Below are 26,257 nucleotides of genomic sequence, written 5' to 3'. Positions count from 1 at the left end.
ACGGTTTTCCGTCATGAACCAATCAAAAGCAAAGTAATATTTAATTGGCTCTAATCTGTCAAGAGGAGGAGAATCCTGCGTTCTTATCTCTTCTCACAGAAAGAGACGTGCATCGTCCAGTCTGCTTCTCTAGTGTCAACATACTGAGATTTATATTATCATGCGCTTAAAAAAGTTGCGTCCTGTGTGATCGCCTCCTAATTCCTCTAAAAAATGTTCTCCCTCTTTGTGCAGGATCCATGCAGTTCCCTTACAACCCGCTGACCATGCGCATACTGAGCAGCACGCCGCCCACGTCCATCGCTTCCCCCTCCATACAGAGCCAGCAGCAGCAGCAGCAGCAACAGCAACAACAACAACAACAGCAGCAGCAGCAACAACAGCAGCAGCAACAGCAGCAGCAACAACAACAGCAGCAGCAGCAACAACAACAACAACAACAACAGCAACAGCAGCAGCAGCAGCAGCCGCCTCCAGCTGGAGCCCCGGTGGCTCAGCAGCGAGTGTGGCAGTCTCTGCTGTCGGAGCAATACGAGACCCTGTCTGACAGCGACGACTGAGCCCTTCCTCGCCACAGCCCCCCCTCCCCTCCTCAAAAAACCAGAAGAGAGGCCCGCGCCAGGGCTCGTCTTCTCATCCCACCCGCCACCCCTCCCAGAAACTCTCCTCGCTCACCGGCGAGCGCGACAAGCAGATGGGACGGTGTCCTTTTTATTTCTGGTGCTATGGCGCCCGCTGGCTGTTAGCCCGGAGGACGAGCAGCGGCCTCTGACAGGCAGGGCTCTCCAGAGCAGGACGGCTCTGGTCTGGAAGCACTCACCCGGCCTGTCGGACACAAACAAGACGCGACTGAGGGGACGACACGAGCTACAGTAGAAGAAGAAGAAGAGCTTAAAATGTAAAAAGAAAGCGCATAAGAGACTATTTCTGAAATGTTTTGATTTCTGTAAAGATAAACTTGTCTTTAAGAAAATCATTGTATGTAAATAGAGTAACCTTTTGCAGTGTTTTTCTTAACTTGATTATTTCTTATTTTAATGTTGCTTTTAATTTGATCCACTTTAAAATGGGAAGGTTAGGGGTGTAATCTTTAGTTGTCACAGTCGGGCTCTCCCGGTCCGCCGCCCCCCCCACACACACACACACACACACACACACACACACACACACACACACGATCTGACACCCACGCTAATGTTCTGACCACGAGAGACCCGGACGTCTGCGTTGAGCGTGACCACGAGTCCACCAAGCACCGCCAGAGCCTGAACACTGTGGACATTTTAAGGATGAAAAAAAACAAAACAAACACGGACGAACAATTTAAACAGCAATGGAATTTTTTGACGACCATCCACGCCACACAGTGGAGATGATGCGTGGACTGTAAAGCATCGGACGCTCGCGGGAGCTGCTCACGCCGCTCTGCACGGAGACAGGTCTTCAAAAACAAGTTGAGAACACTGGTGTCGCAGCAGAAAGGTGAAATGTCTGAGATAAGCTTCATTTTTTGCCGAAAAATATATCCGTATGCCTACTCCTGGACCCCGTCTGAATAATGAAAGTGAGCCAATGTTTTATTTTTATTTTTTTCAATAGAGCTGTCCACGCTGTGTCACATGTAGCTGTCTCTCTCTGCAGTTTCCAACCTGTCCAGAATGATCTGCTCTGCGATGTTGTCATGGTAAACAAATAGTACGTCAGGTTTTGCCATGCCTTGTGACTTGAGAAAGAAGGCAGCTTTAACTAATTTTCTCAGAGATATACGTTGGTGTTTGATGTTTGTATTTGTTTCTGTAGTCCCTCTTCTTTCTTTTCTTTTCCTCTTTTCTTTGATACTGTCCTGACAAAAATCTGAACTCTGTAAATTGTCTTTTCATTACACAAAAAAAGACAAAACTAACCAAACATAAAGAATGGTCTGCACCATTGATGCACTTTTTTTTTTTTGCTTTGTAGCTTGTGACAAAAAAAAAAAAGCATACTACCTGCTGTGTAACTTATTCAACCTCCAGCACAGGAGTGTACTAAGATGTGCGTTAACGTTTTCCCACCGCTCACAGAAATCTGGATGTTTGGACTTCTCGTCTTTTCTCGTAGCTGGTACATGATTTTGTGGCGTCGACACTTCGAGCATCATAGTTACAGTTTTAAGTGTACGGTACCGTTAAATGTTTAGTGTCACGGGGACGCTTCACCGTGGCCACTTGAGCTCTGCTTTCGTTGTCAATCAAAAGGCTTACAGCTTTGAATATTATTATTATAGGTCAACTTCATAAATGGCAGTAATGTTCCTTTGCGACTATGTGAAGGAAACAATACCACACTTTGGCTTTCAGCTTCCTCAGTTAACAAACTCATTCTGCTTCAAACTTGATCTTTTTATTTTTCCTTCCTTCCTTTCATTTTGAATCATTGTTCTAGCACATGTTCAGATTTTAATTTTCTGTCATTTTCAACATCTTTGTGATCCTGTTTTCACAGGATGCTATGTGTTTACAAAGGCTATGACAAAAAAAGTTTACAAACTTGAATCTTAAAGAAATCCGACATGAAGCCGAAAAAGAATTGGAGCATTTTTTCAGCTCTCTATCAAACACAGTGGTGACTTTCTTTTTTGTTTTGTCTTTTTGAAATTGAGACTTGAAAACCCGTGTATCCTATGATGTTGAAATGCAATGTTTGTATCGCACAATGTCTCTTAGTAGGCTATTACAAGAGTTCAGACCAATCAAATAAAGTGGATCAGTTCTCCACCACTGACAGGTGTAGAGCTTCTTCATAGATGTACCACATGCAATAGATCACATTATAGTTTCAGCAATTTTATTTATATACATTTATTAATCAGTCCCCAGGTTGTCCTTTCAGGCCACACATTTAAACATCAGCCATGTGAGAAATCAGCTGTCAAGGTGCATGGCTTCACTTTGCATTAGGCCTGCTGCTGAATATTATATATACTGCAGATATTGATGTATATATTAATGTGTATGTCATCTTGTTAGGAGCCTTTTTGTCTGAGACTCTGACTGCCATAGTGCAAGATAATAGACAGTAATATACTTGCTCAAAGCAGACGTTTGAGTGCTTTCCATCCAGGCGGGCCGTGATGTGGGTCTGACATTTTCACATGTCGTGAAAGCAAAATGACTCGTTGGTAAGCAAAGTGCTCCTCATGCTAAAGGTCTCATGTCGCCTGACACCTGCGTCACACTGCATCACTGGTATGTTTTTTAATTGTCATTACCTTTTTATAATGAAAAATCAATTGAAAAGTCACACAACTTTTACATTCTCATGTCTAAGGATAAAAGCTTGCAATGCTTTCATTCCCTACTTCTTAAACATTTGGAACGGGTTCACATACCAGGAATTTGACTACGGCTACTTTTGCTCTTAAACATTCGCAGAAATAAAACACGGACAAACTTTCCCATTAACTCCTTTTCCAGGTTAAAAGGAGTTTGTTCTGTCAAGTGATCTCAATAATGCATTTAACAGTTGTAATATAAACAGGTGTTGCTTAAGCAGAGTTATTTTAAACTTCCCAATAGACAGAGAAAGTTGGAGTATAGTTCCCTGTATTGCAATTAAATCACAGAACATTAACTGACAGAGTTTAAACCTCTTCCAAATAAAAACCCAAAACACTTAAAGCCCACATGCTTGCAGCGTTGGTCCAATAATGATCTCGGGTCTCAACAAATTCTAAATCAAACGGTATTTGAGGGAAAATGGTTGCGACCGTATTCTCCTGTCATGTAACGCCGTGGGGACATCGACCAAAAATATATTAGAATAACTTTGATTACTCTTCTTTTTGGGCCCAAACTATCTGACTCGTGTTTGAATTGTGCTATTTTTTTTATCCGTTACAAGTCATTATTGAAGTAAAGAAGAATAACATCAATTGAAGAGGTGATCACAAACTTTTAAAGGTATGTATGCACACAACTGAATTGTAAATGATAATGCAACATTACAATATGAATAATTATTAATATTGAGCGACTAATCTAGGAGGCTGCTTTATATACAAGATGTACTTGGATTTGTGCAGTGGCCGATATGCAGATTATAGTATATTCATTGTATACAGCAGCTTAAATTTAACCTATTTGACAATATGTACAAGTTACAAATACATAGGTCTATTTAACTACACACATGACGTCATATAAAATGATGTTCGTGCCCGTGTGAAGACACTGGCAGCGGAAACATTAAAATAATATCCACCTCATCCGCTTACGTCATGGTGGGCTTTGCATTTTGGCGGGAAAGCAAAAGCTTGAGCCGGAAGTCGTAATGTTTTGGTCGCACCTCATTGGCTGCTGGACCGTCACATCCGGCAACAAAACGGTGTGAAAATGCGTTCATTTTTACCTGCAGTTGCCGAACAGCTTTTCCGAGATATTCAAAAAACACACCAGGAAACGTCCCAAAGTAAGTGCAGGCTGTAACGGAGGATAAACGTGACATTTAAATCATGGCAGTTAAATAAAATTAAAAGTAGCTGTCGTGTTAACGTCACGCGCTAATAAAGCAGAATGGGATAAACTCGGTCGCGTGACTTTCTGAACCTACTTAACGTTCACTACTTTGTCAGAAAAGTTTAAATAACTTGTTTATTTTCCGTGTGTTATAACGCAGCTGTCTTTACTCCGCTTTACAGTAACGTAAATATAGCATTTTGTCATTAATGTCATCTTCTTCCAGCGTTTAACTCGATGTAGTTCAGTATTCGGCCTGCAGGAGGCGCTGCTGCCTCAGGCCTCCCTCCAGGCTGCGTTACTGTGACTACAAGGGGCAGATATAGTGACCGAGATGGAAAGGCTAATGATATTAATAATATTAACAATAGTATTATTATTTACACACCAGGCTCTCACATGGACAATATTGACAACATCGCAGTTCATTGAATATCAGTTACATAACGCACTGGTTTCAGGTTTTGTGTAAAATATGTGAATGGTATGCCACAAACACAACAAGCTTATCGATATTATCCATAAAGTCCCAGTATTGCTCGCTCTGCCTCAGTGGACTTTATTATCTTAAGTCAGTGGTCTTGATTATTTGCACTTTTTTTTACCTTTCAACCTGGAGAGCAGAGAAACTTTGACTTTGAGAGAGCTGGTGCTCAACAGTAATGTAGGTTTAATCCACGACGTAAAGTCTTCATAAACCCGACAATGAGTTGAATGTGATTTTTAATATAATGCAGTACAGAATATAACAGTGAAAGTTCTCCAGCGGCTAAGCAAAGCCAACCAAACATGGTGTGTGTGTGTGTGTGTGTGTGTGTGTGTGTGTGTGTGTGTGTGTGTGTGTGTGTGTGTGTGCGTGTGAATACAGTATTTTACCTCAACATCAACACAAGCAGAGCTCTGGTCTGTGTAAACTGTCTCCTGTCTTTGAAACAAATACTAGAGATAAATTGCTTGTTGTTAAAGTCTCTTAAACCTGGGCGTGTTTATTTTAAGTAAAAAAAAACAATATATAAATATGAATACACGATCACATGTTTAAAGAAATTATTGATCTTTTTCCCTCTTTTTTTCAGTTCCTGATGACCTGCTTATTGCGTAAGTATTAATCTTATTACCCGTTAACTTCCATCCCAGATATTTATCAACAAGTCTGCAAACATCAGTGACATTATTAAGACTTTCCAGAAGCGTTATGCTCCAACGTCTGAGTTATGATTCATGTTCAGAAGGAAAAGGTCTGAATCTGAGTGGGTGTGAGGTGCAGAAACCACAGCGAGGAGGATTTTTACTGCCTGGAGTGACCAAAGTGACGCAGCGCTGAGTCGCAGCGTCTCGCTGCCGCTCAGCGTCTGGACGCAGACGTTGCTCCGGCTTTGTGGTTTGAGTTACTGCGCGTGAAGAGCCGCTCGCTGTCTGGGTCAACACGGACACATCCTGTCTGTCCGGAAGCCTCTGGTCCACAGCCACTCATCACACACACACACACACACACACACACACACACACACACACACACACCAGCTTATTCACGGGCAGACTTCAGGCTATTGTTCTATGCAGCTCCTGGTTTCTCTTCTCGGCCTCGTAGGGGGAAAAATACTTAAAACAAATGAAGTGATGCTTCTGAATTCAGTTGTTTCTGATAGATGGATAGATGGATAGATAGATAGATATATAGATGGCAGATATATACAAACTAAAAAATAGAAATAGAAAATATGTATGTATATAAACAAATAAAATATACCTATGATCCATTTATATATGTGTATATATATATATATAGAGAGACAAATGAAATATGTATATACATTTAGTGTATTCAGAGATGAAATTAAATTAAATGGAGTGCATTCAGGAGGTTAAATTAAATGATTAAATTACAAATTAAATTAAAGATCTGTTCATTGCATTGACTGTCAATATGATAAACCTGCATGGTATTTCTCATCCTTTTGCCATAATAGTCTTATTATATATACATGGATGTATGGATATGTATATACACGCACACGCACACACACACACATGTCTAGATCAAGCCAGTCATAGTGTGGTAAACTCTGGTCTGGTTATAGTGAAATGTTAAATCTTTTTTAGGTGTTCACGTTTAGGTATTTCAAGCTGAATCATAGTATTTTTTTGCCATATGAATCGTGAGGTTTTGGTGTTCGTCCCCTGAGATTTAAGAGCGAGAGCTTCTCTCTAGCTTCCAGATGTTTGTGAGGAGGCAGCTGTGTGGTTTCTGCCCACAGCGAGTTAAAACCGGCTCATTTAATGAGACGCTCGCACACGTCGTGTGAGTGTTCATATCAATATTCTGTACATGTCACATTCCTGCCAGGCGGTGGCTGCCGGCGTTTCTTTCCTCACGCTGCTGTTCTTGCTGTTTCTCAGGCTGAAGTTCGTCTTCGGGCCGTGCGCTCTGCAGGCGCTGGACCTCGTTGACCAGCGCGCCGTCACGTGTCTGTCTTCACCCAGCGGACGCAAAGCCTTCCAGGTCTGTCGCGCTTCTGTCGACTCTGAACCTTTACAAACAGGAACCCCATAATGCCGACGTTCCCCCGAGCAAGGCCCTTTCCTCTTTCGAGGAACATAACGAGTGTGAGCCGGATTATTCTCATCCCTCTGAATCCAGCTGGATTTTCTGTCCGTATAACGAGACAACGGCATTTTAACAACGTTTTCTGACGACTGGCAACAGATTTATTCAAGATTCCAGATGTTTTCATCTGCACAGACAACAGTTATTCTATACAATGAAACGCTTGTTTTGCTCGGTCCTAAAATAAATAAATAAGAAATAAAAACAAAATATAAACATAACAGTATTGCACAAAAATATGATAATAGTATTGCTATGACAAATATGATAAAATATGATAATAATATTGCTATGACAAATAGGATGAAATATGATAATAATATTGCTACAATATGCTAAAATATGCTAATAATATTGTTCATTGTATCTTTATTCTCTCTGCATTGCTACAACGTCCATGTACGGTCATGACATGAAGCCTCAGTTCATCTTAAAGTGAAATGAAGTGAAGCTGCGTCTTCCCTCCGTCGGAGCGTCCGCACGTTTCACTCGGCTTGTTGTCCGTCAGAGCAACAGGACAGTCGGTGCATCTCAGACTGAAGATGTGTTCAGCGTCTCCGTCGCACTTTGACTCATTTTCTGACTGTGTTTCATCTTCAGAGACACGGCGACCTCTCGTCCCGTCAGCACACACTGATCCCTCATGAGTCACAACATGTGAGGCCTGAGTGCAGCGGCGAGGACACGACCCCATGTTGTGTTCAAGACCAGTCGTTGTGTTCAAGACCAGTCGTTGTGTTCAAGACCAGTCGTTGTGTTCAAGACCAGTCGTTGTGTTCGAGACCAGTCGTTGTGTTCAAGACCAGTCGTTGTGACTCTTTTTGGATCCAGTTTTTGTTCTTCCAGCTTGTGATTCGGGAAAAAAAAATGAATGCCCTCAGTCAGCTGTTGGATCTTAATTTAATGAATCTTTTCATACTGTGGCACATCTATTAGTCAAGTCCTGACATGGCTCACTCAAACACACTACACTATTGTGTCTATTTGTGTGTATTTCCTGGCTTGTGATGTTTTATATAATAGAGGCACTGAGAGGTGGAGACCTACCGGACTCAAGTTCTTTATTTTCTGTGTGTTTTATTATAATATCTCAATACAAACATCCATTAAAAACCATAAACCGCTGAGTGTGTGTTACATTAGTGAGCTCCTTGGTTTGAGTTGTTCACTTGTAATGGAGGCGGAGTGGCTTGTGATGGAGAAAGGTGGCTGTGGTCATGTGACCAACATTTCCTGTAAACTCCTGCAGGCCTCTGCAAAAACCGGTTTTCTGAAAGGAAAGCACAATGCAGCTAAATAAAGACACGGGTTCTGTTCTGCTGGGACACTTTCAGCTTCTATTGTTCCTCTTGGTTTCCCTCGAGGCCGTTTGGTACAGAACGAGCAGCGCTGCCAGCTCTTTTTGTTCTCGTTGGAAAAGAAAGTTTCTCTCCACAAATGATATATCTTTAATAATATTAAGAAATGCGTCCGATTTGCCAAATACATTCAGCTCGTTGTGATATTTAGATGTTGAGCAACAAAACATCTTGTTTATACGAACTGGAAAAGTTATATTCAGCCTGTCAGAGCAGAACTTATCAGTCGCTCGGAGAAGATGAATCTGCTGCTGCGGCTCGTTTCACACGAGGATCGGCTTCTTGTCGTGCACGATGATGTAAATATGTTTCTGTTTTGGACTGTTGGCTGGACAACAAGCAGTGAACGGTCGTTGTGTTGGAGCCGCAGCCTCTCTGGACATTTCATTCTGGCAGCAGAGACTCGTAGCTTCAGACTGAGAGCAGAGAAAGACCAGCATGCAACAGTGGAAGTCACATGTCTGAACCTGTGGGAAGGTCACACATGTCTCTCTGCTCTATCGCTGCACCTCAGTGTAGAATACACACACACACACACATAAATATACACACACACACACACACACGGAGGCCGGCTGTCACTCACAGCTGCAGGTTGACGGCGCTGGAAACCGGAGTTGCAGTTTTGTGCTGCATTTAAGATAAATTAATCCTTTAATTGTCCCTCAGTGGGGAAATTCCAGGATTACAGCAGCACTGCTCACAAGTAAATACAAATAAAAAACAATATAAATAAACAGTAGGACAGTAATAAAACAAAATGAAACATTAAGAATAATATTAAACATACAGAAAATAAAAATGTGCATAAACGTAATTAAACATAAGCGTAGTGGATATTGCACGTTTCACTAACTTGTTCTCCAGGATTAACTTTTTAATGTTAATGGTTTAAGGATGGCTGACTTTAATAAGAGATTAATTCATCATGTTTTTCATTCAATGGAGCATTGAATGCTGCTTCGTTGTGTCTGACGCTTCTCTGTCGGCCGACTACGCAGGAGGAAGCTTCACAACCTTCACATCGCGGTGACGACGGCTCATCGTTCTTCTCTCTCTTCGCCGTGAGCCTCAGAAGAGGTTTTCTGCGTGGCGTTGGCAGCGCTGAGCGCCGCTGCTCTGATGTCTGCAGGTCTGCTTTGTGTTGGAAGTGAGGCTGAAGTTTACGCGTCTGTTGGTCTCAAAGCGATGTTCAGCTTCTCTGACTCTGAGTCCAACCCTCCGGCTTCATGAAGCGGCTCTTCCTGCTTCCTGCCGCTCCGTCTGGAGCCAGACGGCTGGCATGGCGTCACGCTGCAGTTTAACACGGAGTAATGTAAGCACAGCGTGTCTCTGACTCTTAAGATGTAGAAGCTGGAGAAAGGGAGGCGGAGGTGCCACTCTGACGATCAGTGTGTGTGTGTGTGTGTGTGTCCGGGTCGGCCATATTAGGGCAGCGTGAGTTAGGAGAACGTTGTGAAACCTCTTGAAGAGAGCGAAAGCAGCGATGACATTTTGGGAAGCAGCGCTCACGTGAAAGATGAAACCTCGATGCAATGAGTCATCCAAGAGCCCTCACAAGTGTCCTGAGAGGAGAGGAAGAGAGAGAAGAGTCTCTCATGAAAAGATCTTCACAAAGCGGAGATCGGTTCCCAGAAAACCATCAAATTGAAAATGTATTCCTGGAGCATGTTGAGTTTCCTGGAGGAGCCATCATCTCTCTGCGTCAGAGAGATGATGGAGTTCACAAATTAACTAATTTCACAAGTTGTTGTGGTCATTTCCTGTTATTATTCTGCGGCTTCTGTGGCACACGATGGAGTTTCTCATGTTGTGTCAGTCTCCTCTTCCCTCAGAGGGGATGCATAACTCAGCGCGTGGCATTTCATCCTGACCTTTTCACACGGCGGCGTGCCCGCTAGGAGACCAGCGCCGTGAGGAAGAGTGATGAAGAGCTGCAGGAACAGCAGGTTTAGTCTTGGAGCAGAACATGTCCAGGTAGATGTTGAGGACCGGAGCGCTGCAACAGCTGTTGAATGACAGTATTTTGATAACTTATTAATTCATCTTAAGATTGAGGCTTTAATGCAAAACATTTTCCAGCTTCATCGTTATTGAGGAATTTGCTCTTTTGTTTCATCTATAACTGGAAATTGAATGTTTTGGACTGTCGGTTGCAGATTGATTTGATTTCTTAGTAATAAACCAGAAAGAATGATCAAAACACACAATGTGGTAACTCGTACGTCCGACCATAATTTAATACTTGAACAAGAAAACTTACAAAGAAACATTTTAAAATCTCTTCTACGTCTTGAATTAGTTTTGTGTTTATTTTAAATGTGTTTTCAGGCTGTTAGCAGATGAAAATGAGGCTCTGTGACTTACAGTGTTACTGTTGGTCAGTGTGTATTGTCCCTGTTAAATAAATAAATAGTTTGACCAAAACAAGCAACTAGAAGACTCTTGACATGAGTTATTATAATAGTTTTCTTGCCCACAGTGAGGTTGCAGGACACAGAATAAACGAGACTTCCTCTGTGCCTCTGATCCAGTTTGACTCGGCTGATCAGACGGAGAACAAACGTCTTCTTGAGGTTGTGAGAGCCGGCGTCTCGATGCCGACCAGCGAGCCAGAGACTTCCTCCAGCGAGCCGGAGGCCCGAGCCAAGGCTTCAACGACTTCCCAGAGCTTTTACATTTCCCTGAAGCCTCGCCTGTGCCGTGGAAACGGCGGACACGGTGGCCGTCCAGAGGCCCGGCCCGCTGGCCCGGTGCCGCCGCCCGAGGAGGGTTTTCCCACGAGAGCAGCGCTTCAGAAGAAAGAGACGGAGCCGGAGCTTTGCTCAGCGGCTGAATGGCAGGTCCTGGATGGAAAGTGTCGCTCTGAGGAAACGTGGACGCCTGCCAGGCAGCCGAGGCCTTCAGTGTGTGTCTGTGTGTGTGTCTGTGTGTGTGTGTGTGTTGGCTGCCAACTCTGCAGTGTGAGCTGCTGCAGAGCCACTTGATCAATGATGGCAGCGAGCAACAAAAAGGCCGGAGTGTGAGCTGCTTCTCAACACACTCGGCTCTTTAGAAACTCTCCGGGTCGTCGGCTCGGTTCTACTTTCCTTCCCTCCGCATCCTGTTGCGCTCGGTGCTTTATTCACCTTCACCGAGGTGCTTCGAGTCCATGCGATCGCCTTTTTTTTTCACATTTTATAATAATGAAGTGTCACGTTGAAGAAATGGGACGTTTTTCCTCGTGGACGTCACGGGGGAAGCTAATTCATCGAGTCCCCGGAGAATAATGGAGCCTGCTCCGTCGTCCTGGGAGGCATTAGTTATTGTGAAGCTAATCCACCGACCTAATGTCCCCGTGTGTCATGTGCACGACGAAGACGAGGATGAAGACGAGTCCTAAATCACCGTCTGCAGCCGGGAGACGGAGCCCGTCGGCCCGAGACGCCGCGTACGGGTTGTTTAAAAATGCATCGCTTCTTTCCCGTCTCCTCCGAATAAGTAACGTGAAGTGATGATGATGATGAAGGCGGGGGCAACCTCGCCTTCATCATCATCATCACCACCAGTCTGTGAAAACCAGGATGAAAGGAGGGACAGTCCTGTGAGTTTAGACCGTGAATCCGTCACTACTCAGGTGGAGGTCAGCGCATGAGGACCAGAAGGTGACTGAGAACATCTGCCTTCCTTTTTGTTTATTAATAACAACACAATCATTCACTGTGTGTGTCATTTTCCATTTTCTTCCCTCCATCGTTCCCCAATTAAGCTCCTCCCCTCCCCGTTCCCCCGACCCAGAACGAATGGCTCTGCCTCCGGCGTCAGAACACAGATTATAATAATAACACAGTATTAATAACTGGAGGAGTTTACACAAGATGAGTGAGTGAACTGCAGGAGGGCATCGACATCAGCGATCCTCTCCGTCTGATTACATGTCAGAGCCGTGCGGGCGCTGCCGTGCCTTCACTTGTATATTTAATGTGTTTGTGTGCACGTGAAGCTGCTGTTGACCCTGAAGGGGTTAATGCCAGAAGACGAGCTCCATCCCAGTGAAGCGCTGCTGTCCTCAGGTGTTAGCAGGTGAAGCTCGTCGCTACGCAGCAGCTTCACCTGTCTGGACTTTACAATTAGATGTGAACGTTTTAAATGGGACTTTTCATATTGAAGTGTTTTTTTAAGTGTTATGATATAACAACGTGACAATCAACCTGTGAGCTTTGGACTGAGATGGAGAGGAAACAAATCCTCTCAGATGGTGACAGGTTCTCTCTGGTAATCGTCTCCTCTGCTCCTCCTGATGCGAGCGGCGTCTCGGTGTCTCTTTCCCACGAGGTCATCGCCTCACATTTGGATGTGCTCTGCGTGTTTGTGTTGCAGGTGATCGGCGGCTCTGGGCGTCCGTACTGCTGCTTCGTGTCCTGTGTCTTCTGCCCGTGCCCGGCCTTCTCCTTCAGCGTGCTCTGCAGAGCCGACGGCCTGCTGGTGAGTCTGCAGCCGACGGGAGCTGAGAGCAGAGCTCCACGCCGACGAGCGAGGCTCAGCTTTACGCTGCGCTTTTGGGTTTCACTGACATGTTTACGATTGAATTGTTTGAAGTATTATGTCACAAAAAGGATCAAGAGATATCTGAATCCTGCAGGATTTGATTTCACAAATGGACAGAGCTAAAGACTGACAGGTTATTGTCTCTTTTCTTAAAGGAGAAAGGCTGTGTAATGTGATTTTAGGTCGTGTTAGTATATAAAGAAAACAGCACCGGTTGTTTCTGCCTCTCACCTAAAACCAGCGCTGTCTTTACTGCCGTGTGAAATAATAATATTTAATCCTCACTATTCTATTAACACGAGAGTCTGACCGGAGACAGAAGCAGATGAAACACGGTGTGGATCTCCAGTTGAGCAGCAGCACATTGTGTGTACAGTGTGTGTGTGTGTGTGTGTGTGCACAGTGTGTGCAGCAGCACGTTCTCACACACACACGACATGAAAGCTTTTGTCTGTTGCCGGCCGCGTCTCCTGGAGAAAACCCTCACAGTTTGCATGTGTGCAGCATCTGGATCGCGGTCCGGCCGTGTTTTCCTCTCTGAGCTTCGGGGAAACTCGGCTCCCTGGAGGATGCTGCTAAAACCGGTGTGAGAAGCAGAGCGCTGTAGCCGAGCGTGGAGACTCCCCATGAGCGCCAGCAGACCTCCGTCCCCAGGAGGAGACACGCGAGGGACAGAAATAAAACTCCTCGCCGCCTCCTCGGACTCTTATAGCTCGCTAGATAAAGTTAGTCGAGGTCATGTGCGGAGGACAAAAGTTGGTGCAAAATAAAGCTTTAAAGTCGACTCTGAGCTCCACCAACATGAAGAACCAGGAGAGTCATCTCCACGTGGACATCTTCAACTCCCTTCGGCTCGTCGTTGATGTGAAACACTGAGCCGAGGGTGAAGACGAGTGAATGATTCACACGTTCATCGTGACCAGAGGAGCTCCTGCACGCTGAGGCCGCTGCGTGTTTGCGTTGAACTCATATTTACAGTCACAACGTCTCATCCATCATAACACACTCGTAATTAATCCACTTTTCTAAATGTTTATAACTTGAAGTAAATGTTATAAATTGTTGTGGCGTTTTGCGTCGTGACTAATATTCTTGGAGTTTGTCCCGCGGCTCCGCTGCCTTCGCTTGGTGCTTCGGCCTCGCCGCCGTGACTCAGCGTCTTCTCTCTTCTCTCCGCAGTGCAAACACATCCTGGCCGTGTACCTGTGCGAGGCCACGGGCGCGGCGCTGCAGGAGGGCGTGTCCGACCAGCAGATGTCCGCGCTGCTCGGCGGGACGGACGCCGCCGTGTGAGGCCCGGGTACGCCGAGGCGCGGCGCGTTGGAGACGCTCCGGGTCGCCGGAGACGCTCCGGGTCGCCGCCACGGCTTCACGCGTCTCCGCGAAAGACACCAGATGTCGTCGCTTTATTTATTTATTTATGTTTCTTTTGGGTTCTCAATCGGTTTCCGGTGAAACGGCACAGCTGCTCATCGAGACCGCGCGGCTTTATTTTGAGGTTATTTTTCTTTATCGGGATCTTTATCAGTTAGAGACGCCCGCTCGACCTCACAAACGTAAAATAAATAAATGGTCATGTGATGCGAAGGCGTCATGAAGGAACACAGACCTGTAACAGTATAAACATTGCCTTTTATCAACAAGATAGTTCACCGTACACACAGGTCGCTTCATGTTGAGCTGCAGTACGGCTGCAGAGGACTTCAGCTGAAAGGCAGGAATGTTGAACCAACTTGTTTTCGTCCATCTCGCCTCTTTAAAACCACGAGAGAAGGCAAATCGTTTGACATCGATCGACAGCTTGTAGAAAGTCGGACACCTACAGTACTTATTCTTTTACACACGGATAAACAGACACACAACAGTACAGTGCAGTTACAGTATGGATGTCTCCGCTGGAATGTACTCAGACTTTGGCGCGCTCCTGTCTTCAGCGCTTGGAGTCCGTCGGAGGAGGAACACTGGACACGGCGCTCCAACAGGAAACAGGAAACAGGAAACAGTGGCACGCGTCAGTGCAATGTGTCCTCATCTGTGTGGCCGCGGCTCTGAGGACGAGTTCAACTCTGCTTTAATTCGCTAAAACCTCTTTTTTGGGGGGTTTAGTAATCTCATCAGGAGCGTTCACAACGACCCCGAGGAGAAGGAGCCAATCAGTTCCTCAGAAAACATTTCATACCTGATTCAAAATGATATTTCATTCAGCTGGACTTCCTTTGCCTCGTGTCCTCAGTGCAACGTGTCCGAGGCTTCTTCCTTCAAACAGGAATGTTTTGTCAGAAGAAGCTCAGCAGCTGCTGGAGGAGCTCAGGGCCTCAGGAGGAGATGTCCATGTGCTTTACGGGATGGAAGCCATCAAGTAGGAGGAAGGAGGAAAAAACGTGATTTGATTTGAAGTATTAAATTTGACTTGAAGGCTGAAAGCAGAATGTCATGTTTCTATAACGGGTGCGATCATTTCCTCTCTTCCTGAGCTTCAGTCTGAAGAAACGTCAACATGGAGCTCCTCCGCAGCGCCGCAGCTGTGTTGTGTTACACTACTTCTGTTGTGTTGTTGGTGCAGGCGCCGCAACAATGGGGCTCATTTCTGGGACGGGAGATGATTCATATTTGTGTTCTGCGTCGTCACTAAACGTCCCGTCGCTTCTGATCCGTCTGCAGCCCTCACGCTCATGAGGATTTACGAGCACTTAGTTAAAGCGACAGCTCAACAACCTCTCTGCTAAAGGTGGAGAACATCTTCAATATGGATCCAGTGAAAGTCACGAGTATGACATCACGGTGACATCACAGAAGGGAAGCGAGCCAAGAGGAACCCGACATGCAGACGGCCGCCGCAGTCGCACAAAGTAGTGTTTGATCTTTCAAATAAATTAATGAACAGCGTGGACAATATAAAATATGTAAAGAGTGTGTGCAGGCGGACTCGGCTCGATAAATAGCGTCATAGGACGTCGCGTGGATCCCGTTCACGATCCTGCGGATCCAGTTTAACTTAAAAAAAATCAGAAATCCTTCACAATACAAAGGGTTACGTAAGACTCTCAGCTCGGCGCCGCCCGGCCCTCTGGTTCATAAATAAATGTCCACCGGTGCTTCACACATCTCCTCCTGTAAACATAGGAACCTGGAAACTGGAGGCGCTCTACAGCAGCGGGTCCACGGTCGTGGTGATCTGGTCTCTGGCGCGTCGGCTGCCGTTGGCGCTGAGGTACAGCTCCTCGCCGCGGCACAGGAAGTGCTGCGTCAGGATCTTGCGGAAGGTGTTCCTGAAGTCCTGGATGCGGTACGCGTAGATGACGGGGTTGACCGCGGAGTTGGCGTGCGACAGGATGATGGCGACGTACATGACCAGCTCGTTCTTCTGCAGCTCCTTGTAGAACAGCGTGAGGCAGTTGAGGATGTGCACGGGCAGCCAGCAGACGGCGAACAGGCCCACGATGATGGAGAGCGACTTGGCCACGCGGATCTCCTTCTGCAGCAGCCCGTGGTTGTGGCTGTCCCCGTTGGCCACGCACTTGAGCTCGATCTGCCGCAGCTGCTTCCTGGCCACGGTGAAGATCTTCAGGTAGATGCCCAGCATGATGAGCAGCGGCGGCAGCACGCACACGAAGAAGTTGAAGTAGACCATGTACCGCATGTCCACCACGCTCTCGAAGAAGCAGCGCGGCCGGCAGTTGGTGGCGTTGTCGCTGCCGCTCCCGTTCCCGCAGCTCGAGTCCTCCTTCAGGTTCCAGCCGAAGAACGGGATGAGGCCGATGACGAAGGAGAGGATCCAGAGGATGGCGATGATCTCTCTGGCCGTCTTTCCCGTCATCAGCTCCTTGTACCTGGAAGAGAGAGCGCAGGAAACCGCGTCAAGAGCTTTCACGACGTGGAAGTTTTGGACGGAGGTCTAAAAACTATGGAAGCCCATTGCAGCCATACACAAAAAAAAATTAGGACCAAAAAAAATAAATTAAATTAAAAATAAGACCAAAAAAAAAAGAAATTGGGACCAAAATAATAATAATTACGACCTAAAAAAATTTATAAAAAAAATTGGGACCAAAAAAAAAAATTAGGGGAAAAACATTAATTAATTTAAAAAGTACGACCAAAAAAAAAATTAGGACCAAAAAAAATAAATTAAATTAAAAATAGGACCAAAAAAAAAATTAGGACCAAAACCAAAATAATAATAATTATGACCTAAAAAAAAATTACAAAAATTGGGACAAAAAAAAAAGAAATTAGGGGGAAAAAAAAAAATTAAATTTAAAAAGTAGGACCAAAAAAAAATTAGGACCAAAAAAAAAAAATTAAATTAGAAATAGGACCAAAAAAAAAATTAGGACCAAAACAAAATAATAATAATTATGACCTAAAAACAAATTACAAAAATTGGGACCAAAAAAAAAATATTTGGGAAAAAAAAGGGAACAAAAACATTTTTTTTTTTGACACTTTTTTTTAAGCAATACGTTATTTCATCACTTTGAATCTACAATACCTTCATTTAAATGTAAATATGTATTGTTCATACAACAAAACAAGTACAAGTCACAAAACAGTTCAACCTTGTTTCAATTCTTCTAATTTAACATTGCAAGCACAGTTTTATATTCCAGTGCTCTTATATTTACCAAAAGATAACTTAGTGTTGTCAACCACCCGTCAGCCCGTATTAAAGCTTCATTTAATGTGTGGACTTTGCATTTTACACAGTTCTTAAAAATGATCAATGGAAGGAAAACAATGTACTTTGTGTGTACAAATATAACCTACAATTATATTGAGGCTGTAACTGTAATTTTGACAATTGTAGTCAGTAGTCAAGATCTCATTTCTGTCTTTTTTTTTTGTCCTAATTTTTTTTTAATTCATTTTTTAAGGTCCTAATTTTATTTTTGGGTGTGTCTGGGATGGGCTTCCATAGAACAGACTCCAGAGCTCTGAGGATGTTTTCCTTCCAGTGAGGCTGTGACTCGCTGCATTCAAGCGCTGGAGAAATTATATTCTCTCCGCCGTCCCTTTTTATTTATTTATTCATTTATAACAAAACAACAAACACGAGCGTCCGCTGCCCCCCGGCGCAGGCCGGCCATCCAATAATAGTTGACGTTAGTCTGACGGACGTCGCCTCTGAAGCGCCACGAGCTCAAAACAACTAAACTCAATAAAACTCAGACAAACAGAAAATGGACGACGATCAGCTGCAAAGCCCCGAAGCCGCAGAATTCATTTAACTCTGAAGTTTGATTTCCTGAAGCTGCAACGCTGTGATGCCGGAGCGCCACGCTGGAGCCTGAACGCACCGTCTCACACACACACACACACACACACACACACACACACACACACACACAGTTTGTGTTTTTATTGTTCTGAACACTTGAAATAAATGTATAAAATAAATAAATGAGAGTTTGATCCCAGATCGTCTCATGGACGCTGCATCCCATAATACTGCAGTTATATTCATGTTACACACACACACACACACACACACACACACAGCTTGAGTGTTGAGGCATAAAGACTTAAATTAAAAACGTAACATTTGAATTGTTTCTGTCTCATCTTTGTTTGTTTGTTTTCACACTCGTTCCATATGTTGGTTTTCACTGTTGATTAAAAAGGGATGAATGTTGTGTGTGAGATATCAGACTCGTGTTCCTCATGGAGCTGCGATGTGTCGTGAGGTCATGAGGTCGTGAGGTCATGAGGTCATGAGGTCATGAACAGGTGCACGGAGGCGCCGGCTGAGTCACGCGTGTCGTCCTGACTCTCGTCGCCATGTGAACACTCAGAGCAACAGGAGCAGTTTCCTTAAAGTGGATCAGACGAGCGGCTGCATGGAAATGACTCATCACACACACACACACACACACACACACACACACAGGACAGTCTTAGCTGGAGGAGCCAGAAATAATTGTATTTCTACAGCTGCATCTGACATGATCACAAGATATCAGCACTGACAATGTGTGTGTGTGTTTTTATATATATATATATATATATATATATATATATATATATATATATATATATATATGTGTGTGTGTGTGTGTCTCGTCCTTCAGCATGATGCTTCAGGTCTTCAGGGCTCAGTGGCTGCACTTTGCTACAGGATGTATTAACTTTATGAACACATGATTCCTCCTCTAACAGGATATATTAACTTTATGAACACATGATTCCTCCTCTAACAGGATGTATTAACTTTATGAACACATGATTCCTCCTCTAACAGGATATAATAACTTCATAAACATGAAATTCATCCTCACGTCCTGCAGACGTTCACTTCGTCACTGCAGTTTAACGGCGACGCAAATACCACAGAGTCATGTGTTTTTATATATATATATATATATATATATATATATATATATATATATATATATATATATATATATATATATATATATATTATATATATATATATATATATAAAACAGTGTTGTAGTAAAATGTGTCAGAAAACACTCACGTGTTATTAAATTGTCTTTTAAATGAATATTCTTGTCTGTTTTATGTCTTAAGGTCACAAATATTTCATAATGTAATAATGTAAAATGAAATAAAAACTCTGTAAAAATCAGCGTCTAATGTAATAACAGTTTAGTGAATAATGTAATAAGTTATTACATTAAAAATGATCACATTAAAACTAAAACAATTGTTGAATAATGTTTTATTTTAGTGTGTTTGCATTAAAGCTCGTGTTCCTTTGTTCTTCCTGTTTGAACTCTTCATAATGAACACACACACACACACAACACACACACACACAACACACACACACACACACACACAACACACACACACACACACACAACACACACACACACACACAACACACACACACACACACACACAACAACACACACACACACACAACAACACACACACACACACAACAACACACACACAACGCTGAAACTCAAGTTCAGTGTAAATGGACTTGAGGGAAAATAAATTGTAAAGTGAAGTAACAATAATCAGTAATTAAATAATTAAATAAAAGATTTGAATAAAATATAAAATATGGCAACACGTTGTATGATGATGTCTATAATCTATATAATGTTTTGTCTTATAACTAATTATATGCTACATACAGATTATTATCATTATTCATATTTTATCACTACACAAAACCACTTGTGTATTATATTTCCTGTAGTTGTAATATTAAATAAACTCATAAGTTTCTCTAATTGTTGTCTTTAAGTAAAGTGAAGAAAATAAATACAACAAAGTGACTAAATGTGTTTTTACTTAAAGTGAAAGTAACTTAAAGTCACATTATGACAGTAATGATAATAACTGATTCATAACATTATGAAACATTACAGGTGACCTTCTGTCAATATACAAAGCTTCATAAAGCTTCATGAACATGATGAACATGTGAGTTATAACTATGAATCAAAGTGACTCATAGACCAAACAATAACAACAACAATAACAATAATAACAACAACAACAACAACAACAATAACAACAACAACAACAACAACAACAACAACAACAGTGTCCTCGTCAGCGTCTGCAGGTTAAAAAAAAACTAAACAATGAAGCTTTAAAAGGAAAAATATGCAAAATATTACAAAAGCCTGTATGTGGGAACCAACTAAACCTCCTCTCAGCTGTGTGTGTGTGTGTGTGTTTGTGTGTGTGTGTGTGTGTGTGTGTGTGTGTGTGCGCGTGTGCGTGTGTGTGTGTGTGTGTGTGTGTGTGTGTGTGTGTGTGTGTGTGTGTGTGTGTGTGTGTGTGTGTGTAGCTTCTTCTACACTCACACAGCAGCTGTTACATCATCAGTCGCTGACAAAGAGGGTTTGTCTCCGGCCTCAGGTGAGAGGATGAACAGAGCCTCAGGTGAGAGGGTGAACAGAGCCTCAGGTGAGAGGGTGAACAGAACCTCAGGTGAGAGGGTGAACGGAGCCTCAGGTGAGAGGGTGAACAGAGCCTCAGGTGAGAGGGTGAACGGAGCCTCAGGTGAGAGGGTGAACGGAGCCTCAGGTGAGAGGATGAACAGAGCCTCAGGTGAGAGGGTGAACAGAACCTCAGGTGAGAGGGTGAACGGAGCCTCAGGTGAGAGGGTGAACAGAGCCTCAGGTGAGAGGGTGAACAGAGCCTCAGGTGAGAGGGTGAACGGAGCCTCAGGTGAGAGGGTGAACGGAGCCTCAGGTGAGAGGGTGAACAGAGCCTCAGGTGAGAGGGTGAACAGAGCCTCAGGTGAGAGGGTGAACAGAGCCTCAGGTGAGAGGGTGAACAGAACCTCCTCTTCAAACGTTGCAAAGTGAAGCGATGAGTTTCCTTCACAGCAGCAACACACATCACAGTGACGATGTCCACTTGTTACACACACACACACACACACACACACACACACACACACACACACACACACACACACACACACAGCCATGACTGTCAGAGTTTTGGTCCAAAGTAAACTAGAGAACAAGATTTGAGGCTTTAAGTTAAAACCAAACTCTCTTCCCTGCAGTGAGGAGCGCTTTCCTGCAACATGGGTTCACATCCCCGTGTCTATATGGACATGGGTTCACATCCCGTGTCTATATGGACATGGGTTCACATCCCCGTGTCCACATGCAGAGTCACTGTGGTCACATCCCTGCAGGCGTCGCCCTCATCAACATCCGACGTCCATGAAGCGCTGCAGCGTCATGAGGACGACGTGAAGCTGAAGGATGTTGACCTTTAATAATACACATATTAATAATACACACATTAATAATACACATATTAATAATACACATATTAATAATACACATATTAATAATACACATATTAATAATACACATATTAATAATACACATATTAATAATACACATATTAATAATACACATATTAATAATACACATATTAATAATACACATATTAATAATACACATGTTAATAATACACATATTAATGTGTATTAATGTAGACGTTAGTTATATAAATAAACTACTGTTAGTTTAGACATGAACTCTTCAGTCGGTGCAGATGAACTCTTTTATAAAATCTATTTTCTGTGAATTCAGTAAACTCGTGCAAAGCGCTTCCATCACACACACACGCACAAAAGAAACGCACAACACATGCAACCAGCTAGAGGAACGACTTGTTGCCGTCAGGTGTGAAGCATGAACGCACCGTCTGTCCTTATTGTGTGTGTGTGTGTGTGTGTGCCTCCAGTGTTTTACATGTGAGTACACTGCAGATACACTTTCTGCTGCTTTGATGTGAATCCGTGTTGTGTCTCCGTTATTGTCTGTCTGTTTCAGTCGCTTTGTGTTATTTAAAATGTATTTTCAGGCTCTCATAGAAACATCTGTCCAGGGGCAGCAGAGGAGAGCGAGCCTCTGACTCACAGCTTTACTGCTGGTCAGTGCATTGTTCCTGCAGAATAAACAAATAAAACCAAATCAGAGTGCTGCTCCTCTTCTCTCACGTGTTGGTGCTTCTGTGCCGAAGGAGCTTTGATCTGCATCATTAATTCATGGGTTCAGCGTGGGACTTGTATGGAAATGAAACCATAAATATGAAGCCGTCCCGTAAGAGGCCGCATGCAGCCGGGCCGCCGGGGGAAGTGGCTTCCACATGCGGCAGAAACCCCTTCAGACGTTTAGAGCGCAGACAGGAAGTGAGCGCCACGAGCTTACAGGAAGCAGAACCTCTGCTCGTAAAAAATGATGTTTGTGTTGTTGGAAAAGCAGCCTCGTCTTATAGCCACTCACATTCCCATCAACACTTAATTATTCATCGGTGGTGTGCCGGCCCCGCCTCTGTCCGGAGACCCCCTGCAGGGTGTGTGTGTGTGTGTGTGTGTGTGTGGGGGGGGGGGCAGGTGGGAGGAACAGCCCCGGGGAACATGAATAATACAGCTGTGAGCAGAGAAGCTGCAGAGCTCATGACGTCCTCGCTGCTTCTCTCTCCTCCACCCGTCAGTCACAAGTACAGCAGGCAGAGCTCGGTCCGCTTCCCAGAGGGTCCCTCTGCTGCCCGGACCCCACCCGCCCCCACCCGGACCCCCACCCGCCCCCACCCGGCCCCTCCCTCCCTGTTGGGGCGAGCGAGCGGCTGAAAGGATTAGTTCTGGCGTGACAACAGCACGCTGGCATCTATCTTTGTTTTGCTTTCTTCGTCTGCTCCATTCTCCACACATCCCCTTCTCTTCTCTCGCCCGCCGGGCTTCCGCCCGTAGCTACAGCCCACACACACACACACACACACACACACACACACACACTGTCTGAATGTGCAGCAGAGTCACAATCTAACAGGTGGCCCTTCACACAGGGAGGGAGGCGGGGTTATCCTTAGCCAGCCAGTGTGTGTGTGTGTGTGTGTGTGTGTGTGTGTGTGTGTGTGTGTGTGTGTGTGTGTGTGTGTGTGTGTGTGTGTGTGTGTATGCAAACAGAGCGGTTCAGCATTTGCATTATGAATTGTAAGTGTAAGCTTGTCTCTAAAAACAAGTTGTGTAACCTGCTGAAGGTGAACACGTCTGTAGAGCTGCGATGAGGTGACGCAGCGATTGTTGTGACGTCACCAGAAAGGTGCGCGTTGATGTAACGCTGTGCTTATTGGCTCTTTACTGAAGTGAAACTCAAAGTGTATTTCGGGTCTGTGGTCGGCTTCACAGCGATGACACAAACCAGTTGAACTCCTGCAGGAACCGAGTTCCTCTCTCAGCAGCTCTGAGAGATGTTTCCACATCAGCTGAGCCTCCACGTCACTCTTTCATGATGTCTGTCCATCAGGATGACGTCACAAAGACAGGAAGACCCTGGAGCGGCCGTCAGACTGACAGAGGCCACGCCCACCGAGCGGAGAGGGGGGGGGGGGGCGACCTTTGAGTTCTCTGATGTGCTGAAGGTCGTTTGAAAGCCGCACCGGGAGCGACGGGACGACGGAGCTTTTTCTGAGAACTGCGCACAGCGGAGCCGGAGGTTGAGTGTGTGTGTGTGTGTGTGTGTGTGTGTGTGTGTGTGTGTGTGTGTGTGTGTGTGTGTGTGTGTGTGTGCACCTCTGGCGTCTCCAGAGGTTTAAAACATCTGGCTCTGGCCTTTCACTTCCACTAAAACCATCTGTGAAAACACTTCGGTCTGAGCGTCCCGGAGGCCTGCACACACACACACACACACACACACACACACACACACACACACACACACACACACACACACACACACACACACGGCCGCCGTATCACTGTGGACGTGGAACTTGAGCCGAACACTTTGGAGTTGTTTCACTGGACGCGGAGGCAGAATGAGCTTTGTTTCCACTCGAGAGTCAGAAATAGAAACGCAGAAGTGGATTTGAAGCCACGCGGTTCACGCGGGACAACTTTAGAGTCACAGCGTCCTTTCCTGCCAGCGTTTGAGTCTAATGGAGATGACGGCACGAACAGCCCAGAACCACATCACAGCAGAACTATAACCACATCTGCAGCGTCGCCATGAAGAGAAAACACAGCTGACAACTCTGTGACGCGGTGAAACGCCCAAAACAACAACAACAACAACAACAACAACAACAACAACAACACACAGAGACAATGCACTTCTGATAATGAAGGTGTGTATTCATCCCTTCACAGTCTGGCTGCTCGCGTGTCCTGCAGCTTCCGGCCTGCAGAAGCGACGCGGCCGTATTGATCCGGCGGCTCCAGCTGTGTCCCATCAAACAGCTGATCGCTGCTTCGTTTTCACGAGCTGCAGGAGGCGTCAGACAACCACAAACACGTCTGTCGCACGTGAAGGCGACGTTACCTGAACCCGTCTGGTCGTTGGTTATGAATCCGTCACTTCAAAGTGTCCGAACACCAGATTCACATCACGTTGTTTGCAGGAATATAATCTGATTATCATTCCAACTGGAGATATTAACGCTGCTATTTTTACACGGGGCATAAAGCCCACAGGAAGCTGAAGCATGACCCTGAGTTATTATTGTTATATATGAAATACAGGACACAGATATGATGAAAGCAACTCATATCTTTCTGCACATCGTGTATCAACAAGTGATTAAAATCACAGAGGCGAAGAAAAGAGGACACACACAGATGTGTTGTTCTTCATACGCTGTTGTGGGCATTTTGTTTATTAAACTGCAACTTTTATTCTAATTTTGCTTTTGGACTGTATTTTTTAATGTTTGAAAAATGTTAAATCTAGTTTTCTTCTGCTTTATGTTTTGATGCTTTTATGAGAAGCACTTTGCATCTCCTTGTTGAAATGTGCTATAAAAGCCTTTCATTTAAAGAGAAAGTTATTAATTCACTTGGATTGATTTTAAAGCCAAACCACTCTGATAGTTTGAGGTTTTATCATCTCCTCTCGTTATCTTGTCAGATGAGAAACATAACTTTCACCCTTCTAAAGAATGTTCCAATGAATTCCACAACGGTCCTAAATAAAACAAACAAAACGTTCCTCACCTCAGAGGAATCTTGACGGCCACATATCTGTCAATAGCGATCGCGAGCAGGCTGAAGATGGAGCTCTGCGTCAGCACCAGGACGAAGCAGGCCAGGAAGAGGCATCCGTAGAAGTCCAGATGTATGCCGATGCTGATGGTGATGGCGAAGGGGATGGCGAGGCAGCCCACCAGGATGTCAGCCACGGCCAGAGACACCAGGAAGTAGTTGGTGGCGTTCTTCAGCGTGGTGTTGATGGCGACGGCCCAGCAGACCAGGACGTTGCCCGATATGGAGAGAACAGCAATCACGACTTCAATCCCGATGTAGAACGGATTCATCTCAGCAAAGTGTGTTGAAGGACTGGAACCTGCAGGCTGAGCGCAACACGAGACGCGCACGCGCTCGCTTCTAGTCACAGAGGAGTAAAGAAGTCTTTCTGCTGTAATCCAGGAATATCCCACAAGTGTGAGCCGCGGAACCAGCCATCTGTTGGGGAGAAAGGAATTCCCTCTAAGGCAGCTGTTGCATCACAGCGTGGCTGAACGCTGCGTGGACCCGTCACGCTGCCAGCCCGCACCCATGAAACAGACACCAAGTCCCCGCGTGGTCCCGCTCACCTCTCTGAAGCGGCACAGCGTCCCTCTGCGACCGGTCAGTGGAGAGCTGCAGCGGCGTGTGGAGATCCGCGGCGCGGGCAGTGCGGCGCGCAGCTTCCCCCCGGCGGCGCGCGGAGCGAGACAAGTGAAGAGCGACAAAAAATAAGAAATACGAAGAAAAAATCTCCTCAAAAGCCACGCCCCAAACACACACGCGCGAGTGAGCGCGCACGCGGTTACAA

At 44.8% G+C, this 26,257-nt stretch overlaps 3 protein-coding genes across 5 annotated transcripts in view; 2 read left to right on the top strand and 1 right to left on the bottom strand.

Annotated features, from left to right (window-relative positions):
* The window catches only part of ncor1 (nuclear receptor corepressor 1), a 53,271-nt gene extending 50,510 nt beyond the window's left edge, over positions 1 to 2,761 (top strand). For all 3 annotated transcript variants that reach the window (XM_068600930.1, XM_068600929.1, XM_068600928.1), the window contains one exon: positions 235 to 2,761. In XM_068600930.1, the coding sequence (XP_068457031.1) occupies positions 235 to 560 (326 nt within the window). In that variant the 3' untranslated portion in view covers positions 561 to 2,761. The remainder of the gene's footprint in view (positions 1 to 234) is intronic.
* A 1,605-nt stretch (positions 2,762 to 4,366) lies between these two features.
* On the top strand, positions 4,367 to 17,122 carry zswim7 (zinc finger, SWIM-type containing 7). Its single transcript, XM_068600422.1, has 5 exons — positions 4,367 to 4,449; positions 5,573 to 5,594; positions 6,897 to 6,999; positions 12,822 to 12,926; positions 14,169 to 17,122. Exons 1-5 carry the CDS (start codon positions 4,374 to 4,376, stop codon positions 14,280 to 14,282), a joined length of 420 nt encoding a protein of 139 aa, XP_068456523.1. The 5' UTR covers positions 4,367 to 4,373; the 3' UTR covers positions 14,283 to 17,122.
* Positions 14,366 to 26,069, bottom strand: adora2b (adenosine A2b receptor). Its single transcript, XM_068600421.1, has 3 exons — positions 26,037 to 26,069; positions 25,438 to 25,905; positions 14,366 to 16,819 (listed from the first exon to the last, which is right to left on the bottom strand). The coding sequence occupies exons 2-3, from the start codon at positions 25,755 to 25,757 to the stop codon at positions 16,135 to 16,137; spliced, it is 1,005 nt and encodes a 334-aa protein (XP_068456522.1). The 5' UTR covers positions 25,758 to 25,905; positions 26,037 to 26,069; the 3' UTR covers positions 14,366 to 16,134.
* Positions 26,070 to 26,257: the final 188 nt, after the last annotated feature.

This window comes from Clinocottus analis, unplaced genomic scaffold, assembly GCF_023055335.1.
Source record: "Clinocottus analis isolate CAN_PGR_092001 unplaced genomic scaffold, fCliAna1.0.p SCAF_5, whole genome shotgun sequence".
NCBI lineage: Eukaryota > Metazoa > Chordata > Actinopteri > Perciformes > Cottidae > Clinocottus > Clinocottus analis.
Note: the sequence above shows the minus strand (reverse complement) of the source record. Positions and strands in the feature narration are given on the sequence as shown.